This window comes from Aegilops tauschii, chromosome 2 (genome assembly GCF_002575655.3).
Source record: "Aegilops tauschii subsp. strangulata cultivar AL8/78 chromosome 2, Aet v6.0, whole genome shotgun sequence".
NCBI classification, from domain to species: Eukaryota; Viridiplantae; Streptophyta; class Magnoliopsida; order Poales; family Poaceae; genus Aegilops; species Aegilops tauschii.
Genome location: NC_053036.3, coordinates 531,338,905 through 531,360,885, shown reverse-complemented (window position 1 = coordinate 531,360,885; position 21,981 = coordinate 531,338,905). Strand labels below are relative to the sequence as shown.

General features: G+C 44.4%; 1 protein-coding gene across 1 annotated transcript; it reads right to left on the bottom strand.

Annotated features, from left to right (window-relative positions):
• Nucleotides 1-301: 301 nt before the first annotated feature.
• Nucleotides 302-19,095, bottom strand: LOC109752546 (uncharacterized). Its single transcript, XM_020311443.4, is given in 48 exon segments — nt 302-894; nt 970-1,117; nt 1,203-1,434; nt 1,520-1,730; nt 1,867-1,985; nt 2,075-2,236; nt 2,906-3,104; nt 3,195-3,574; nt 3,688-3,831; nt 3,834-3,898; nt 4,275-4,334; nt 4,427-4,492; nt 4,586-4,657; nt 4,783-4,857; nt 4,967-5,041; nt 5,135-5,206; nt 5,655-5,723; nt 5,806-5,877; nt 5,999-6,070; nt 6,405-6,476; nt 6,568-6,639; nt 7,037-7,108; nt 7,198-7,384; nt 7,896-8,012; nt 10,787-11,135; nt 11,237-11,384; nt 11,468-11,699; nt 11,790-12,000; nt 12,259-12,377; nt 12,469-12,636; nt 13,259-13,457; nt 13,537-13,916; nt 14,031-14,095; nt 14,189-14,233; nt 14,672-14,731; nt 14,825-14,890; nt 14,982-15,053; nt 15,174-15,248; nt 15,353-15,427; nt 15,522-15,593; nt 16,380-16,448; nt 16,531-16,602; nt 16,708-16,779; nt 17,388-17,459; nt 17,565-17,636; nt 17,801-17,872; nt 17,968-18,154; nt 18,726-19,095. Coding segments are annotated over 48 exon segments (6,213 nt in total). The 5' UTR covers nt 18,820-19,095; the 3' UTR covers nt 302-540.
• Between the last annotated feature and the right edge of the window lie 2,886 nt (nt 19,096-21,981).

Below are 21,981 nucleotides of genomic sequence, written 5' to 3'. Positions count from 1 at the left end.
AAAGTTGTAGGAAAATGTTGACGGAGCAACGTCAGCAACGCCGCGTCACGTACGTGCACGTTGTTCAGCTTTCAGCTACCGACGATTTCCCGGAAAGACCGAAAAAGAGTCAAGCAAGAGACCAAGCGAATCTCTGAAGTGGATGCCACCAAACCAGGTAGCCCAGTCTAAAAACCAGAAATAAAATGCGCTGTCAAAAACGAAATCGCAAAAGTCCGATATCGCGACGACTGGACAGACATTCTTCTCAAGCAGGCACGTGGGCAAGAAGAGGCCACGAACCTTCCTCGAGCTTCCAAACTTCAAAGTCCAAGCCGAAAATTACTGCAAATCGTACGCGCGTCCAAGGAGACCAAAGAATTCAGAGCTTCACCTACACAAGTACACATACAACTATACTCATCCTACATACCACCACTGTACAGTTCAATACAATGCCAAAAAAAAAAACTGCCTGTATCGACACCATCCGTAAGATGCATGCATTCTCAACAAATCTGTAGCACGAGAGGTCGATTGACATCAACCGGTCGAATTGTATCAGCGGCCTTCGTCGATGACGGAGCTCAGGAACGGCGAGGAGGTTTGGGACGTCGACGAGTTGGGCCTGGGCGCAGAGCTCGACTGCCCGCTGACGTCGGTGCTCATGTAGGAGGTGTTGCCGCCCTTGATCTGCCACTCCGTGATGTAGCTCGGCTTGGTCACCACGTCGGGCGCCTCGACGTCGCCCGTCAGCATCGCCACCACCCTCGACATGGGGGGGCGCTGGTGGGGCGAGCCCTGGGTGCAGAGCAGCGCCACCTTGATGGCCCGGAGCACCTCCTCGCTGTCGAACTCTTCCAGCCTCGGGTCCACCACGTCCAGCGGGCGGTTGTCCTCGTACAGTTCCCACACCTGCAAACATTCAGATGGTACGCTGGGGTTAACTTGATTCAATGGTGCTTTATTCAGGGGAATCCTTTCTCTTACCCATTCGAAAATATAAACCTTGTTCTCGTCCTTTGTACTGTAGTTTGGTCTCCCAGCTAAAGTCTCCAATACTACAACGCCGAATGCAAACACGTCGATCTTCTCTGTCATATGGCCTCTCATGGCATACTCGGGTGCGAGATAACCACTTCAAGGAGACGACAAACGCCATCAGCAATACATATGAAAATACTACGTAAACATAAAGGTTGAGAAGGTGGAAATACACTTACAATGTACCAGCAACCTTCGTGCTCACATGTGTCTTCTGGTCATCATAAAGTTTGGCGAGCCCGAAATCCGAGATCTTAGGATTGAGATTGGCATCAAGTAAGATATTGCTGGCCTTGATGTCCCTGTGCACAACACGGATGCTAGATTCTTCATGAAGATAGGAAAGACCTCTTGCAACGCCTAAGCATATCTCAAAACGCGTTGGCCAGTCTAGGCTTGACTTCCCTTTGCCTGCAAATGTAGGTCTAAGTTTTTAGTTGTTTATACTAGCCCAAATCTGCAGATATGTAACTCCATCAATCAAAAGAAGTTGTACCAAACAGAGCATGGTCCAGGCTTCCATTCTCCAGGTACTCATAAACCAGCAGTGGCTTATTGCCCTCAAGGCAGCAACCATACAGCTTCACCAGATTACGGTGTTGCACTCGAGATATAGTTTCTATTTCCGTTGCAAATTCCCTTTTTCCCTGATGAGATTTTTCAGACAGCTGCTTCACTGCCACGAACCTACCATCAGTTAACTTTCCCTGCAAAAAGGCGACATTTTTCACCAATGAAAGTTTCAGGTGTCGCACTGCCAAACATAAATAAGCTTATCTGAAGTTACTTCCAGATTGAAAACTTTACAGAAAATTCAAGACTGAATGTATGGGATGAACCAACCTTATAAACCGACCCATATCCTCCTTGACCAAGAAGGTTATCAGGACTGAAATTATCAGTAGCTGACCTCAGCTCACCGTAACTGAGGACATTAGGTCTTCCCACAATACTGTAGAGCTCTGCAAGACATCACAAAAGATACAATAAGCTTACTTCGACTACTCCTTTGCTCAGTTAGAATACAATGTGGTCCTAGTATATCCCATACCTTCTTGCTCCAATGATAGTTTTCTCTTTTTCTGCCTCCAGACAAAGATCGCGGCAAATGCTACCAATCCTAAAACTGCTAGACCAACTATAACTCCGACAATCATGCCTGTTTTACTACCATTCTTCTTTGCCGCAGCATTACGCACTGTAGGGGTGAAATCTGATAAAAAGTTCACTTGTTAGAAACATGTGATGTCAACAGTCAGTATATTTCAAGTGAAGTTAAATGAAAGGTCTGACTATGTGCAAACTGGTTGGTGTATTACATCTTAAATGTCAGGTGATACATGTATTAGGTATTTCACTTCTCTAAAATTTTCTTACTGAAAACTATAGACCCAAAGTGGTCGGACCGTTCCCCGGACCCTGCGCAAGCTGGAGCTACGTGCACCGGGCTGCCCTTTAAAAAAATAAATAACTCCAGAGCATCCCTGAGTAGTTTGTTTAGTATATTTGATTTACTAGCTCTCTTGTGAATGTCTAACAAATGTAATAGGTAATACAGTAGTGGCAATAGACAAATTGATATTTCTACGAAGCCTCTCATTTATTTCGATGAACAATATCCAAATGTTTTAGTTTGAGCAAAGCCTGACTAGATGCGTTTCCGCATTCCATGGTACTGAAAGTATAATAATTAGAACTTCTATAACAGTTACGAGTACATCAATGACTAAATGAAATATGTACAGATCAGCCCTCATTTTCATATTGACGCTCTAGTATTTCCCTTTGCTATTATTTCAATCTGCACAGGATTACATTCAGCATAACTGGAGAATATATGGTAGTCGGTATTAAAACCATTATTTCAAGTCAAGGAAAGTACTTGGTGTTGCACTCAAAGCTGAGATCGCAGGCCCGTAGTAGCCTTGAGTAGGAATGCAGCAAGTGCCCTTGCCAGCCCAGAAGAGATGAATCTCAAGAAAGTTCTTCGTGACAGGAACAATGTACTGCTTCCTAACAGCAGTGTAAGATTTCCCGCCTGCCGTCTTCCTTATGTCAAAGTTCTGTTCTTTACGCACACCCTATACCAACAAAATCAAGAATAAAATAATATTGAGCAGGTTATAAGCTAATAGTATTGGTTATCACTTATAAGGGGGACAGGAACCTACCTGAACATATATATCGAAAACCCTTCTCCCTGTGCTCTTCCAAGACTGACCGTCTGGAAAGTCAAACTCTGCAAATTGTAGTGTAACTGTATAGTTTCCATTTTCAAGTCCAATACCAAAGTATCTTAAGGATGAAGGTGACATCCTTGCATTCCGGAACAGTTCTGTATCAAGTGTATTCAGAAACTGGCGTGAACTGTAGATTATATAACTGCCATTCTGTGCATCCATGAACCTTCCAACATTGCTAACACCCCATGTTTGTGCTCCTGTAACATAAAATGACGCAGGTCCAAGACTTGCATCATCAGATTCGTAGAAAGAATTATCTGAGCCTGATACGGGTCGCCTACTACCAGAGTCCACAGCAAATGAAGAAGCTGCAGGAAGATTAAATCATTTAATACCGGTACTAGTTTAGTAAAGCTGCAGTAGCAGGTTTATAGTTCTTCAAGTAGGCATATGTTTAATTTTCAAAAGGCAGTAGTCTCACACTGTGGCGAACCAAGAAAACATGGTGTATTACGCTGAAGGCACCCCCACCCCGTAGGTAAGACACTGCAAATGTAACAGAGTGACATTTTGAACCCAAAATAAAAGCCAAAAGAATCTACTAATTATACTTAAGATGTTGAGGACATATTGAAATATGGCCGAACCTGTTGCTGGAACTATCAGCCACGAAATTATTTGTCACCAGATTCCTAAGTAGAAGGAAATTAGGCAAAAAAATCAGAATGCATTGTTCGTACTTCATAGCATATTAGGGCTTCTTTGCAATAGTTTAAATAAGAAGAGTTAATTTATGCATAAATTTTGAGCTAGACTGTAAGACTAATGTCTCCTTAGTCCTTTCACACACAGTAGTAGCAATAGGCATCTTAAACAATTTTATAAATACTTGTAAGATAAATGCACCAAAACAGCCTTTCAGATTTATCAAATATGATTCTAGCATATTTCATCTGTACACTATAAACCTAGCAAGTAAGCTCAGGTGCCTAACCGAGACCAAACGTGCCCTTAATTGGGCTATATTTAGTTGAGCAAAAAAGGAAAGTTTCAGAATTTGGAACTTACAATTGTGAATCTTTAGCCCAAGAAGGAACAGTTCCTGAGAGCTGGTTGTAAGAAAAATCTCTGTACAAAGTTAAAATATGAAAGCACCATTAGAGATTAAATAAACACCTTCCTTCATTTATTGGGTAAATAAAATTAACCACATTACGTACAAATTTTTAAGCGAAGATCCTATTGAGCTTGGGAGATTTCCTGAAAGGCTATTATTCCCAAGAAATCTAGTCACAACAAAATTTACAAACATTAGCTACAAGAATGATGAAAGCCTTCATTTCATAGAAATATGCTTTGCAAGTCAAGATAGTCCATACAAGAAGTTTAGTAACTTCAGATTCAACAAGGTTTGTGGTACTTGGCCTGTGATATTGTTGAAACTCAAATCCCTGTAACAAAAAAGAAAGCGAAAAGGAAGGATGTCATCAGCCAATGTATAATACATAGCGATGCATTTAAGTATCTTGCACGAAAGGAATTTGGCTCTCGTTTATTGTGGAAATAAAATGCTTACAGTAAGTTTAAACTCGTCAACTTTGAAAAGTCAATCGATGAAAGCTTATCAGATATCCTACAGTTCCTCAAAACTCTGCAAAAAAAATAAACATGTTGCATGTTTTAGACGTGATGAACCTGACGAGTTACATCAAATTGGGATTCTAATCTGAGACATTAAGTGAATAACAAGTTATGCATACAAGGTGCTCAAAGATGTCATGTTATTGACGAATGCCAGTGAAGAAGAACTCCCATTTAATATATCACCGATTCGTCTGCACCATAGAAGTAGATTATTAACTGTCCCTGCTGCAACCTTGACATTTAAGAATGACATTTATCTCTTATCACCAGCAATAGGCACTTACAAGCTTGTCAATTGGGCAAGATTGGAAAGAGTAGCTGGAATCGGACCTTCGAAAGAATTGCCTTGAAACCTCCTACAATGTCATAGTTCTAGTTAGTCACTTCGAGCACCCTTTGTTGACGGATGTAGTAAGCTAATAGTGAAAGAAAGGACATCTCTATTCTTTGGAAAACAAAAGAATGTGAATATATGTAGCTAGAAGTACAACTTACTTCTGAAGAAGCGACAGAATATTGAAAGTGATTCAATGCTTATTAATCAACTTATCCAAAACTAGCAATCATCTAAGCTTTAACTATTTGAAATGACTCTCCCACTTCAACACCAATTTATGTTTTTCACAAACTAAAGCTTGGCTTGTAGCCTTGTAGGTAATGGTAGCAAGCTGCACAAATATTCTCTGTAAACTTTCCCGAAGAAACAAGTATTCTTTGCAATTGTGTAACCAACGTATTCATATTACTTGCAGCATTTTTATATTTTTAGAGAATTGCTATAAATGAAATCAATAGCAATCTTACAGCTCTGTTAAACTCCAGCTCCCAATATAATCTGGTATCTGGCCAGTAAAATCATTATCTGATGCCCACCTAAACAAAGAGCAGAGAAGTACAATAAGATGGGATGGTGTGAAACACTATAATGTCAACAAGACATCAACTATAGGCATACAATATTTTCATTTTCGTGAGCTTCGAAAGTGACGCTGGTAGTGGGCCAGTAAGGCCCGCACTGTCAATGTACCTGTAAGTGATCAATACAAAAACAGCACACATTAGACACTGAGATGACACTAGCCCAAGCCCAAAAGAAAAATCGCTTGGCAGAAGAAAAAAGGAGTGCCCAGAATTCAGTAAATACGTACATTTGTTCAAGTTTGGCCAGGTTTCCCAACTCCGAAGGTAGTGAGCCATTAAATTTGTTTGAGCCAATGCCCCTAAAAGTACACCAAGAATTTCAGGTTAGACAAGCGAACCTGACAACTATAATCTATATCCTAAGAAGCATGAAAGTTATCAGCATAGGTACCCTTCAACCCGAGTTTAACTAAGTCCTCGGTACAAGATGTCAAGAATAGACAACGAATAAAGATTTCACTAACAATTTCAGAGTCCTTTATCCAATCTTGCAAACTTGAGGTCGGTGGCATATTAAACAATTCTCCATATCTTGATCATTTATACAACCAATCGATATTTATTGTTTTTATTAATTAAAGAAACAATACAGTTGTGATGAAATGAATAAATTACTAAAGGTATATTTCTTACAGTGATACAAGATTTGTAAGGTTCCCAAGCTCCTTTGGTAGAGGTCCAGATAACGCATTGATGCCCAAACTCCTAATATATTCAAGAGAGGAAGTGTTAGATTAAATGACAAGAAACAAATCTATTTATTTGATGCAATCATTTTTTGAGTTCCGAATCGTACAAGTACTGCATCTGAGCCAGATTCCCAATGAATGATGGTATAGGTCCTGTTAAGTAATTTTGTGCTAAATTCCTGAAACAATACCAAATCAGATACAAGAAATAATTGAATTTAGTGTGAAATTGGCATATCATACAGAATGTCTTTTCACGTTAGCACAGCAAAGCATAAGAAATCATTGCCACTATAAGTATATAATCGATATTGTGGGCGGTTCCCTTAATGGAAACATCAGGGATGCTAAAAAACATTGAAGATATTAGTAACAATTAACTGAAATTATGTACTAGCGATCATCTACGAGCCCTTTTAAAACAAATACGAGGGCAATGGAAAAAAGCTAGAATGTGTGAACTTGGGCAAAAGTTCGGTGGCAGAGTTAACCGACAAACAGCCAACTCTGCTGGTGCCTGGAACACAGTGCTTTGTCCTAGAGACCATTTCACGTTTGAAAGTTGAGAGGACATACAAATTGGTGAGGCTGGTGAGGTTCCACAGCTCCTCTGGTATCGGGCCGACCGCGTCCAAGGCGTATATTTTCCTGCATTGGCAATGACGAGCATCCCATCAGGTACTGGCGCCTGTAGGCATTTCATCGAGCAGGCTGGGGGGAGCGCGGCGGGCACTTACAGCCTGGTGATGCGGCAGAGGGAGGCGTTGCCGGTGGAGCAGAGGCACTTGATGGCCGGGTTGAAGTTGGGGTCGTTGTCGATGTCGGTGTCGTCCGTGGCGGCGCCGGTGCAGAGGTTGCCGCTGATGTTCCATGAGGACGACGCCTTCTGGCCGAGCTTGGCGAACACCGCGTTCAGCGCCGCCGCTGCATGCGAGAACAAAACCGGGCCATCAAAAAAGGAAGTGGGAAATCCGAGTCAGCGCTCGACCGTCCGATGCGGATCCGACGGCCAGGGAGTGGAGGCAAAACCAGGCAGGCGAAACCGGACAAGGTTTCTGACTTTTCTGTGTAGGGCCAGCCAAAGTCAAACGCCGGAATGAAACACAGCCATCGAGGTGCTTCGATTGACTTTTTTGACCGAGACGCCCGAACGAACAATCTACCAGTTTCAAGCTCGCAAAGGTGGTGGGAAATTGGCGAATTGGGCAGCGTTCCGCGGCCGGATTTGTTCAGCGGCGGTGGTTGATCATCAGACAGAGCAAAACAGAGGCGATAATCGATGGTTCCGACGACAGCAAAAGGACAGGATGAAGAAAAACAGAAAATGAAGCAAGAAAGTGGCTGGATGATTCGAGCAAGATGCGATCGGAGGTCAGGAACGAGGAGCAGCGTGAGCCTTGGGGTCGAGGAGAAGGACGGAAGAAGGCGTGCTTACCGTCGCCCGCATGGGTCCTCGGGGTCCGCTGAGCGTGGGCGGCCGCCGCGAGAAGCAGCAGCGCGAGCGCCGCGCCATGGAGGAGCTTCATCTCCCTTCCTCGCTCTAGGTCTCTAGCTTAGCTTAGCCTAGCCTAGCTCGACGGCGTGGACGGCCCCTTTGTTTGTGAGTTTGTGAAGGAGGGGATGGGAGCCGGGACAAAGAAGATAGATAAAACCTCACCCGGAAAGGGACATGTGTGCGTGCGTTGGTGCTCCCGGAGGCATGTACGTACAGACGACGGTGATGGGTACATGTAGCCTGCCACTGCCAGGTAGTACAGCCAACCAGTACAGGGTTGGTAACGGGAAGCACCAACTTGATCATCTCCTTCGTTCCCAGTTGCCAAGTGGGAGGACTATTTTCTTTATCAAGCTTTGGTTGAAGGCCCACTTGGTCAATTAGAGAATTGGTACGCAGTGCCTCGATTCGATGAACACGTGTGGCTCCGGTTAGAAAAGGGGTATAATCTGAGGTGTCGGATTGGAATTGGCCCCTACGCCAGCCGCCGCAGCCACATGCGACGGTTGCGACGGGAGGAAGCTGCCAAGCTGGACGGAGGCGGAGCGGACAGCTTTGACACTTCGCCGCGCGCGGGAAAGGGTTTCTCTTTCTTCTTTATTATTTTTCCTTTGGACTTGTTATCCTTGTTTGATTTCCCGTCTGTGTGTTGTGTTGTGCGTGTCTGTCTTGGACGGGTTTTTTCTTTCTAAGACGGAGAAAAGATGGAGCTTGGTTGACTGCTTTTGGCGTGGCGTGCTTAATCGATAATTGGGACAGGTGCATGCACGTATGGGTATGGAGGATGTAAGTACAGGGCGATCAGCGCCTCAGTTTTCTTCAGGAATAATGGAATCGTACAGGATTGATTATTTATTTATTTTTTGATGAAATATCCAGCAACTTGCTGGCCTTTTGATTGGTCAAAAAGCCGGAAAATAACCTGATGGGGTTAGATATAAAGTACCGAAACCTCATATATTAGGGCATGTCCAGCGGGTAGCCTTAGGGGTGCTTCCCCACTGGTTCGGGTGGTCCAGCTAGATTCGGTTGATGCTTCAAACTTGTCAGGGGATCTTCTGCAAGAGGCAGCCTCTTAGACAGAAAAAGTGAAGAGAGATGAGAAAATGTGAGAGCAAAGATGATAGACACTGAGGTCCATGGCATGAAAGGCATGAACTTTTGTTCATGTGACTGAAGAAATCAATTTTCCCATACCTAGCTGGATGCATCGGGGGCGGCAGCTACCGCTGCCCCCATTGCTCATGCCCTTAGGGGACGGAGGGAGTTGGATCCAAAGGAAAAAAAAAGAGAAGGCCAGACCAACTATTTTGGTCCGGACACTAAAAAGTGCTAATTCTCACGGTGGATCCTGGAAAAGGCACTCTACACATTTAGCTCCACCCAGTCTTCATAGCTTGATGTTTCTTGCCACTCCACTGCATCAATGGTATCCTTTGATGCAGAAACTTTTCCCCTGAAGATGTTGTTGTTGTTGCGTTCTTGCCATATCTCCCAGCAAGTTAGTGCCTCCCTTCCTTTTGCCTGCTTTCGTTCTCTCGATGCTGTCATGCATGGTCGTTGAGGTAGATTGTTGCCGCCATTCCTCACGTGGGGTTAGCGAGATGCAACCCTTCCATTGTGAAATTTTGCTCCACACCTTCTTTGCTAAAGGGCGGCTCCAAAATAAGTGTTGGGAGGTCTGCAGGTTTCGAAGGCAAAGCTGGCAAAAGTAGTTGTTCTCCCATCCTCTCCGATGAAGCCTGTCGTTGCACCACATCCGATTTTGTAGTAGTAACCAGGCGAACATCGTGATCTTCCCGGGAACCCATGTCTTCTATATGATCTAGTCGAAACCAGTGTGCTTAAACCCTGAAACTGCAGGTTATACGCCGATCTCGTTGAGTACTATACTGATCTCTCAAAATTGAACCGATGGTGTCCTGAACTTCCTCATTTCTGACAATGCCTGCCTCCTGGATCTTCCGATGCATGAGATGAAATCGTGCACCAGGTTTTGCACGCTGACATTTGTGAGATCCCAGATCCAGGTGTCCTCCGCGAGCGCCTCCTTTTACAGTCCTGTTCTTCCTTTCTCCAGTGCTTGTATAGCATGGGGAAGTCCGTGGCGAGTTTCCCCGCCCCCAGCCAGGAAGAGTGCCAGAAGGAGGCCACCGCGCCATCACCAACCGTCACCGTAGTTGTGGCGGCGAACAACGCCCTGTCATCCTTGTCACAGGGTGGTTCAGACCCCACCGATGGTCGCTCAGGGTGGCGCCATGCCAGCCCAGCCATCGCAGGCATAGGGCACGGCTGAAGCGCTTCAAGTCATGGATGCCCAGGCCGCCGTGCGTCGTGGGAGCACAGATGGCCATCCAGTTCCCCTTGCAGCTCCCTCCGGTGATCTCGTCGTCTGCGTCCATAAGAATCGTCTTCTGCATTTGTCGATGTCCTTGAACAGCTTTTCTGGCGCGCAAAGAACGGTGAGTGCAAACGTTGGCATCGCGCCCAGCACGCTTCGGACGAGAACTCGTCTGTCAACCGCCGCCATTGGCTTGCCCTTCCGTCCGGCTAACCTAGCTTTGATGCGATGGACTCGAGACGGCTGCACGTCAAGGTCCAAGCCAAAATTATTGCAAATCGTACGCGCGTCAAGGAGACCAAAGAATTCAGAGCTTCGCCTACACACGTACTACTACACATACAACTTTACCTGCTACTCATCCTACATATACTACCACTGTACAGATCAATACCAGTGCAAAAAAACTGCCTGTATCGACACCATCCGATAAGATGCATGCATTCTCAGCAAATCTGTGCCACAAGAAGTCGAACCGAATTGTATCAACGGCCTTCGTCGATGACGGAGCTCAGGAACGGCGACGAGGTGCGGGACGACGGCGAGTTGGCCCTCGGCGCTGAGCTCGGCTGCCCGCTGACGTCGGTGCTCATGTAGGTGGTGTTGCCCCCCGTGATCTGCCACTCGGTGATGTAGCTCGGCTTGGTCACCACGTCGGGCGCCTCGACGTCGCCCGTCAGCATCGCCACCACCCTCGACATGGAGGGACGCTGGTGGGGCGAGCCCTGGGTGCAGAGCAGCGCCACCTTGATGGCCCGGAGCGCCTCCTCGCTGTCAAACTCTTCCAGCCTCTGGTCCACCATGTCCAACGGGTGGTTGTTCTCGTACAGTTCCCACACCTGAAAACATTCAGGCGATGTTTTATTCAGGAAATCAGTTTACCCATTTTTTCACTTGTTGCAGGCGACCGCTAGCGTGTAGAGTTCCTCGGGGAGCTTACCCATTCGAAAATATAGACCTTGTTCTCATCCTCCGTGCTGTAGTTTGGTCTCCCAGCTAAAGTCTCCAATACCACGACGCCGAAAGCAAACACGTCGATCTTCTCTGTCATATGGCCCCTCATGGCATACTCAGGTGCGAGATAACCACTTCAAGGAGACGACAAACGCCATCAGCATACATATGAAAATATTGCTAGACATAGAGGTTGGCAAGGTGGAAATGCACTTACAATGTACCAGCAACTTTCGTGCTGACATGCGTCTTCTGGTCATCATAAAGTTTAGCCAGCCCAAAATCCGAGATCTTAGGATTGAGATTGGCGTCAAGTAAGATATTGCTGGCCTTTATGTCCCTGTGCACAACACGGATGCTAGATTCTTCATGAAGATAGGACAGACCTCTTGCAACGCCTAAGCATATCTCAAAACGTGTTGGCCAGTCTAGGCTTGACTTCCCTTTGCCTGCAAATATAGGTTTAAGTCTTTAGTTGTTTATACTAATTAAGCTTGAATCTGCATATATTTAGCTCCATCAATCAGAAGAAGTTGTACCAAACAGAGCATGGTCCAGGCTTCCATTCTCCAGGCACTCATAAACCAGCAGTGGCTTATTGCCCTCAAGGCAGCAACCATACAACTTCACGAGATTACGGTGTTGCACTCGAGATATAGTTTCTATTTCCGTTGCAAATTCCTTTTTTCCCTGATGAGATGCTTCAGACAGCTGCTTCACTGCCACGAACCTACCATCAGTTAACTTCCCCTGGGAAAAGAGGCAGTTTTCAACAATGAAAGTTTTAGGTAGCGCACTGTCAAACATCATTTTCTCCAGATACACTGAATAAATTCCTCCTTCATTTTAGAAATGTTACCAATATGTATGTGCAGATACCAAAAATACAGAAAATAACTCAGATAAACAGGTCTGTCTTCTGATGTTTACTTGTACTACTAGCTTTAGTTACTTCCAGAACGAAAACTTTCAAGAAAATTCAAGGCTGTATGTACGGGATGAACCAACCTTATAGACCGACCCATATCCTCCTTGACCAAGAAGGTTATTAGGACTGAAATTATCAGTAGCTGACCTCAGTTCACCATAACTGAGGACATTAGGTCTTCCCACAATACTGTACAGCTCTGCAAGACATCACAGAAAGATATAAAAAAACTTACTTAAACTGCTCCTTTGCTCAGTTAGAATACAATTTGGTCCTAGTGTATCCCATACCTTCTTGCTCCAACGATAGTTTTCTCCTTTTCTGTCTGCGCCTCCAAAGAAAGATTCCGGCAAGTACTACCAATCCTAAAACTGCTACACCAACTACAACTCCCGCAATCACACCTGTTTTACTACCATTCTTCTTTGCTGCAGCACTGCGCACTGTAGGGGTGAAATCTGACAGAATGTTCACTTGTTAGAAAAACGTGATGCCTACAGAATCAGTATATTTCAAGGGAGGTTAAATGGAAAGTTGGACTATGTGTAAACTGGTTTGAATATTACATCTTAATGTCAGGTTATCATGTATTGGGTATTTCAAACTTTATTACAGAAATCTATCCCCATACCTAGTATTCCTGAGTAGTTTGTTTAGCATATTTGATTTATTAGTTCTCTTGTGAATATTTGATTCCTGAATAGTTTGTTTAGCATATTTAACCAATATTAATACAGTAGAGACAATAAAGAGATTTGATATTTCTATCCAACTTCCCATTTAATTCGAAGAACATTGTCCAAACGCTTTAGTTTGAGCAAAGCCTAACTAGATGTGTTTTCACTTTCCATGGTAATGAAAATAGAATGATGAGAACTTCTATAACAGCTATGAGTACAACAAGGGCTAAATGAAATACATACAGATCAACCCTCAGTTTCATATTGATGCTCTGGTATATCTGTGTTTGCTATTATTTCAAGCTGTATTCAGCATAATTTAAAATCGATCTATCCAAATTAACCTGGAGAATATATGGTAGATGGTATGAAAACTATTATTTCAAGTTAAGGGGAGTACTTGGTGTTGCACTCAAAGCTGATATTGCAGGCCCGTAGTAGCCTTGATCAGGAATGCAGCAAGTGCCCTTGCCAGCCCAGAAGAGATGAATCTCAAGAAAGTTCTTGGTGACAGGAACTGTGTACTGCTTCCTAACAGCAGTGTAAGATTTCCCGCCTGCCACTTTTCTTATGTCAAAGTTCTGCTCCTTACGCTCGCCCTATACCAATAACAAGAAGAAAAATATGACTGGGTTATAAGCTAGAAGTATTGTTTATCATTTATCAGCGAGAACCTACCTGGACATATATATCAAAAACCCTTCTCCCTCTGCTCTTCCAGGACTGAGCATCTGGGAAGGCAAACTCTGCAAATTGAAGCGTAACTGTGTAGTTTCCATTTTCAAGGCCAATACCATAGTATCTCAAGGATGATGGCGACATCCTTGCATTCCGGAACAATTCTGTATCAAGTGTATTCAGAAACTGGTGTGAGCTGTAGATTATAGAACTAACGTTTGACGCATCCATGAATCTTCCAACGTTGCTAGCACCCCATGTGGGTTCTCCTGTAACATAATATGATGCAGCTCCAAGAGTGGCAGCATCAGGTTGATACAGAGAATTATCCGAGCCTGATATGGGTCGATCACTACCACAGTCCACAGCAAATGAAGAAGCTGCAAGCAGGTTAAATTATTTAATACTGGTATGAGTTTAGTAAAACTCCAGTTGCAGGTATATAGTTCCTCAAGTATGTATAGACTTAAAATTGCAGAAGGCAGAAATCTCACATTTAGGAGATCCAAGAAAACAAGGTGTATTTCGCTGAAGGCAGTCCAACCCCGTAGGTAAGGCACTGCAAATGCAAAAAATCAACATTTTGAATTCAAAATTCAAGCTGAGAGAACATAATAATTTACTCGAGGTGGGTATCATAATATGAACGAACCTGTTACTTGATATATCGGCCCCAAAATTATTTGCCACTAAATTCCTAAGTAAAATGAACAATAGGCAAAAATTAGAAAGGATTGTTCATAATTCATATCATATTCCTATTGATTGTTAGATATAGATTAAATAATAAGGAATAAACAATTGGCTTGGTTGTTAGATATAGCTTAAATAATAAGGGATAAACAATATGTTCAATATTTTTTGGCTTAATTGCATGCTAGGCTGTAAGGTTAATAAGTCTCACTTCACAAATGAAGGAACGTAGGCATTTCAAATAATCTTATAATGCTTGTAAGATTGAAGTACCAAAATATCCTCTCGTTTTTTCAGATTCATCAAATATATATGATGCTAGGTTATTTTCATACACTACAAGCCTAAAAGTCAGCTCATGAGCCTAAGCTAGGCTAAACAGGCCCTGTTGGGCTGGATTTGGTCCAGCAAGTTGGTAGAAGTTTCAGAACATAGAACTTACAGTTGCGAATTTCTAGCCCAAGAAGGAACACTTCCTGTGAGCTGGTTGTAAGAAAAATCTCTGCAGAAAATTAAAAGTGAAAGCAGCATTATAAATCAAATAAACACCTCCCTACTTTTATTGTGCATATATGCTTGAACCACATTGACATACAAATTTTTAAGCATAGGTCCTACTGAGCTTGGAAGGCTTCCCGAAAGGCTATTGTTTCCAAGAAATCTGTCACAAAGAATTTAGAAACATTAGCAAGATGAATGATGAAAGTTTTCCTTTCAAAGAAATATGCATTGCAAGTTAAGATAGTCCATACAAGAAGCCGAGTGAATTCAGATTCAACAAGGTTTGTGGTACTTGGCCTGTTATATTGTTAAAACTCAAATCCCTATAACAAAAAAAAGGATAAGGGGAGGATGTCAATAACAAATGTATGATTTATAGCTCCGCATTAGTGTATCACACAAATGACACTTGGCTGTATTTTTCAGTCAAATAAAATGCTTACAATAAGTTTAAACTCGTGAACTTCGAAAAGTTTACTGATAAAAGTGTATCAGATATCCTACAGTTCCTCAAAACCCTGCAGCGAAACATTTTACATGTTTTAGTACAGAATAACTTGGCGAATTACATCAAAATCGAACTGTAGTTTGAGGTATTTAGTGCATCACAAATTAAGCATACAGGGTGTTCAAAGATGTCATGTTACTGATGAATGCCAGCGAAGAAGAACTTCCGTTTACTATATCACCGATTCGTCTGCACCATAGAAATCGAATTTTTATTTGTCCTGCCGCTGCTTTGACATTTTTAAGAATGATACTTGGCTATTAACACAGAAATAGGCACTTACAAGCTTGTCAGTTGGACAAGATTGGACAGAGTCGCTGGGAGCGGACCTTGAAACGAATTGCCCTGAAACCTCCTACAGTTCCATAGTTCTAGTTAGTCATATAAAGCATCGTTTCTTCATATCCAGGTGTGCAAGGTTGGCAGAGATAGCAATAAGGTTGTTCATGAAATAGCAAAATTCTCTAGGATCGTTGGAAGGGATGTTCTTTGGAAAAATCCACTTCCCCTTGATCTAGCTGTATTGGTGCAACAGGACTGTAATGACTTGATTGTTACTCTCAAATGGAATTGCTATCTTTCCCATAATAATAAATAAATAAATATATAAAGCATTATTTCATCACGGATGCAGTAGCCTAGTAGTGAAAGAAGGGAGGTCTCTATTCTTTGGTAAATCCAAAGAAATTTTTATTTAGGTACAAGTGATTCTGAAGAAAAGACTGGTCTTGTAAAGTGAATCAATGCTACTGATACCATCACCTAATCCAAAATTAGCAAGCATCACAATTAACCATTTAGTGGGGGAAGGAAGATGTAATGTTTATCGATACTCATCTAACATCTGACTTCTAATGAGCTAGTATTTCTCAAGAGGCCTCAGATGGAGATTCAGCAGGGTAAAAAAACACTCTAGAAAAAAAATGCTATCCCTGGCACAGATCATAATGTACCATCACATATTTATGTTTTGAACAAACTAACACTTGACTTGTAGATAACTGCATAAAATTGTACAAATATCCCTTTAAACTTCCCAGATAAAAATGTTCTTGAAACTGTGTAAGCAAAATATTTGGATGGCTTTTAATACTTAGGCTAAACAAAGAAGTACTATGACGGAGATCAATGACGATCTTACAAATCTGTTAGATTCCAGCTCCCTATATAATCTGGTATTTGCCCAGTAAAATCATTATCTGATGCCCACCTAAGCAAAGAGAAGACAATATTTTCATGAGACTGAATCATGTAAAGCATTAATAGCGATAATCCGTCAATTATAGCCATACAATGTTTTCATTTTTGTAAGTTTGGAAAGCGTTGATGGTAGTGGACCACTAAAGCCAGCACTGTCTATGTACCTGTAATTGAGAGATACAAAAACAATACACGTTAGACATGGAGCTAACTAGTCTAAGCGAAAAAACGCTTGAAGGAAAATGGGGTCTTCAGTATTAAATACATACAATTGCTCAAGTTTGGCCAGGTTCCCCAATTCCGAAGGAAGCGAGCCACTGAAATTGTTTGAGCTAACGCTCCTGCAAATACACAAAAAATTACAAGTTAGACATGCAAAATTGACAACTTGCAATTTATATTCTAGGAGGCACGAATGCTATCAGCATAGCCCCCATTCAAACCGAGTTTAACTCCATGGATTACTAAAATAAAAGGGATTCTAGATTAGTTCAGTACAGGTAGTTATTTGATTGATCTAAGATGAAAAAGAGTCCAATTTTTTGTGCGTGATTTCCTCAAGTCCTTAATACAAGAATACTAGAACAAATTAAGATGTGATCTGTACTTTCACTAACAATTTTGGAGTTCTTTATTGAATCTCGCAAACTTGAGGTTGTTGGCATATATTCTCAATTTAATGGCTCTTCCTGCTTGTTCGGAAGCTCTCTAGTCTCATAACTCCGCTCCGCTCAAGGAGCTGGGTTCGAGCCGCTCCGTGCTTTTGTGCTGCCGCTCCCTCTGCTCCGGGAGCTGCAGTTGGGGAGCGGAGTGAATCCGAACAGGGCCTTCATCTCACAAATTTTTTTTTTGCACAAACAACTTGTATTTCTAGTTTTATAACTAAAACACAATAAAGTTGCATGATAAACACAGTCATAAAAATAATGAAAAAAAAAGTATTTCTTACAGTGAGACAAGATCCGTAAGGTTCCCGAGCTCTTTTGGCAAAGGTCCAGATAACGCATTGATGCCAAAAGACCTTATATGTTCAAAAGAGAAAATGTGAGATCAAATGAAAACATTGCAAAGTAATACTACCTTTATTGATCTCATTAAATCAGGATTAACGTTCTGAAAATCTCACATGTACTGCATACGAGTCAACTCCCCGATAAACGATGGTAAAGGCCCTGTTAAGTAATTTTGCGATAGATCCCTGAAACAAGATTGGAGCAGATACAGAAATAATTGAATTTGGTGTGAGACTGGAATATATCATACAGAGAAACCAAAGCGAGCCATTCCATGCTTCTAATAAGCTGCTGCTATGTCTATGTCCATCAAACCATTTCACGTGTGACGAAAGTTGAGAGTCCATACAAATTGGTCAGGGCCGTGAGGTTCCGCAGCTCCTCTGGTATCGAGCCGACTGCATCCAGCGCGTATATTTTCCTGCATCACGGGCGTCCCGTCAGCCGTGGCGTTTCGTCGAACACCCTGTGTGCGCGGGGGTACAAAAGAGAAGAGAGGGTGCGGCGGACACTTACAGCCTGGTGACGCGGCAGACGGAGGCGTTGCCGCCGGTGCACTCGCACTTGATGGCCGGGTTGAAGGGCGGGTTGTTGTCGATGTTGGTGTTGTCCGTGGCGGCGCCGGTGCAGGGGTCGCCGCTGATGTTCCATGACGGCAGCGCCTTCTGGCCGAGCTTGGCGAACACCGCGTTCAGCGCCGCCGCTGCGAGGCAGAAAGAGTCAAATAAGTAAGCAGAGCAGCCAGTCGGTAGGATCGCTCCTCGGCCGTCCGATGGGCCAGGCTCACGCGGATCCGACGGTCGAGAGGCGAGATGAAACTGGACGTGGTTTTTGACTTTTCCGTGCCGACGAGGTAAAAGTCAAACGCCGAAATATCAGACAGACAGAGTCGTCGACGTGCCTCCGTTGACTTGAGGGCTGGCTGGTTTCTTGGAAGAGCTAAGCTAACGAGACCATCTGGCATGCAGATGATGCGAACGAACGAACCCAGCGAAGGAATCCATCCAGGGGAAATTAACCAGGTGAATCGTGTCGCCTCCCCTACTTACTTTCTTCAGCAGCGATTGGCCAAAACAGAGGTGAGTGAATCATGGTGTTTTTACTGATCAACCGGGCAGCAAAAACAGAGGAAGGGATTCTCTTGGAAGAGAGGAGCCAAGACCAAGAGAACTGGATGGTCTGGTCTATTCGAGCAAGATGGTTCGGGGTTGAGGAACGAGCGGCGTGAGCCTTTGGGATTCGGGAGAAAGAGGGAATCAAGCATGCATGCTTACCGTCGCCTGGATCGGTCTGCTGAGCATGGGCGGCCGCCGCGAGCAGCAGCAGCGAGAGCGCGGCGCCATGGAGGAGCCGGCTCCTCCGCCCCATTGCTCCCTGGCTCCGCCTGTCTGCCTGGTGCAGTGGTGCTCTGGCTTAGCCTTGCTCGGCCGCTTCTGACTCGCAATAAGAGAGCTGGTGAGCGACGAGGGCCGGGACAATGAGGAAGAAGATCAAGCCTGGCCCGGAGAGGGACGTGTGTGCTCGTGCTCCTGGACCTGGAGGCAGGCATGTACACGACGGCGACGGGTACATGTAGCCTGCCCCGTACAGCAAAACAGTACAGACGACTATTCTTTTGTTTATTTTGATTTGAGAAGCAGTGGATCGACTAATTGAAGGGCCATTTGATCAATTAGAATACCTCGATCACGTGTGGGTCCGGTTATACAACGAGCATAATCTCAGATGTCGGATTGGAATTGGATGGCTGCGGCGTGCAGAGACGGCAGCCGCCACCCCCACATGCGACGTGCGGCGCGATGATGCCCATCCACACGCGACCGTTGGTTGGTTGGTTGCGACGCGCGCAGGCCAAGCTAGACGGAGACCGACAGCTTTGACACTCTGCCGCGCGCGCGCCGCAGAACGGGAAATGGTCTTCCCTTTTTTTCTTTTCTTTTTTTGCGGGTGGGTCTTCTCTTTTGTTTACTTTTCCTTTGGACTTGTCCCTGTTTGATTGATTTTCCCTCTGTGTTGTGCTTGTGCTTGTGCGTGTCTTGTCTTGGACGGGTTCTTTCTTTCTAAGACGGGGAAAGATCATTCCGATCACAAAAAAAAGGACGGAGAAAGATCGAAACATGGTTGACTTCTTTTGAGCTTATATAAATGCGACAGGACAGGTGCATGCATCGTAGCGTATGGATGGACGATGTAGGAGTCGGGAGTGTGAACAGAGCGGTGCCATCAGCCCTTCCATTTTCCGGGATCGGGCATGCTTGATTTACGTACGGTTCGCCCCTAGTCCTCGGCGCGCAACGCGCGTGCTGACCACGAGCATGAGAAAAACCATCCGTCGGCGGTTGTGTCCTGGGCTGCAACATCCCAGCCTCAACTAGATCGTCCACTCTCTCCAGACCTTTGAGACTCCAACGCCTCAAACATTTCTGTGAAGGGGTTGGATTTTCAAGATTCCGGAAGAATTGGTCAAAAGAACCGAGTCATATACATTCAAGCGTAGTGCATGTATCTCGCATGCATTTTTCCATAAAGACAGAGTAGTGTATTAATATTAAGATGCTAACAATTACATCTGGTGTCTACAATGACACAATATAAGAATGCACACAACCAAAAAGATAAAAGAAGAAGAAACAGAAAAACAAAGATAGCCAGTGCGACAGACGACATGCAACAGACACCGTCATCACCTTGCAGCAGCCGCCGGTGTTGCAAAGCGGCATTGTCGGCGGCATGCTGCGAGGGTGGCAAATGGATACACATGCAACACCAAGGTGCTGCAAAACCGTTGTTGTTGGGTGCTGTGAGTGGAGACGACCAACTGCCGATGCGGTTGCATGAGCAGATGACGATGGGTGCTGGGATGAGTGACAAGGGGTGCTACATGGGGGTTGAGACTAGGAAGGACGATGGTGTCAACATGTGCTTGGGTGGTGCGATCATACACGTCTCAGATCCAACGATGGGCCAGCCAATCGATTTTGGGAGAAAATGAGGCATAACAATTGCTCTTGTTTTTCTAATGTACATGCTAAGGGCATCCCCAACGCCGACACCCAAAACGGACACGGTATCCGTCCACGGACTGGTCAGGACCAGTCCGCGGACAGTGATGCGGGAGCCGACAGTGTGGCAAAGGTACAATATGGGCTTGGCATGCGGTTGGGATGGTAGAGCGGTGGTGTCAGCGAGGGAGAAAGCTGATACAGAAAAAGAGGGAAGGATGGAGACGCGGGGTCTGGTTGGGGCTGTCGGTGTCCTGCGTGGTGGCGGTCCGGACCCCCACAAAGCCCCCTAGTTTGCTTTTGATTTCTAGGAAAACAGACAAGCGATCAGATGCGGGACGGCGCTGGATGACAAACTGCGCCCGGACATCTCGGTCCAAATGCTTGCAGGAGGTTTGAGGGTCCATTTTAAAGATGCCCTAAGGTACAAAACTTATGGACTCCCCTTTCTTGGGGGAATCTAAAGGGACCTCTGACAACTCTGACCTACAAGACAATTGGGAACAAGAGGGGTGGGGTGGGGGAGAGGATTTGTGGCACGCAGGTGAGAGAGCACCGAATCCCTCGCGTGTAGTTTTTGTTTTAGCTTTGATTTTCAATTTTTCATAACTTGTGAATGGAAATTCCAAACTAAATTATGTTTTCATATTCGTGTTTCTCGTGACGAGGTTTTCAAATAAGATCTATTTTGAATGCATTTGGAGGAGTTTAAAAATACCATTAAGTTTCAACCTTTGAAACTTTGTACGAGCGATCGATAAAATCACAACTTTTGTAAAAAGAAAATCCTTAAAGTTTCAACTCTGAAACTTAGTACGAGTGTCCGAGAAAATTGCAAGCTTCAGATGCAAAACCATAGTTTTCAATATCCAACTACTTTGTGGATTGCAGGCAATCCGACGGTCGAAGAGGGCTCGGCAGGTGTGTGCCCCATGCCTGCGTGTCCTGCGAATTTCCCGATGGGATGAACATGAAGTTGCCAAGATGGCTAACGCCGACAGCTTTGACGGCTCACCATGCGCGGCAGAATGAGAGAAGGTCTCGTCCTTGTCTAACTTTTTCTTGCTTGCGAGCACGGCTAAGCGCCTGAGCGTGCGCTATAATAAAAAAGGGTTCCCCCGCTTTATTTTATAAAGCAACCTGAGCATGCGCTATTGACGAATTCTTTGTAAGACAGAGCAGGATCTTAGTAGTTGACTTGTGTTAAGTTTTTTTTTAAGTAGTTGACTTGTGTATATTGTGACCAATTGGGTGAGGTGCTGGCATGACTACGTGGATGCGGAGCGGATAGCGGAGCGATGGATCGAGCTGGGTCGTCGGGCTCGTCTCGATCGGCAACTTGTAGATAGATACAGGGTGGCGATCCGAGCTGTACCTTCTTTACCCCACTGGTAGAAAAAAGGCCTTTAGTCCCGGTTCGCAAAGGCCTTTAGTCCCGGCTGTGCAACCGGGACTAAATATGCGCGACTAAAGACCCCCCCTTTAGTCGCGCCTCTTACGAACCGCGACTAAAGGCTTTAGTCCCGGT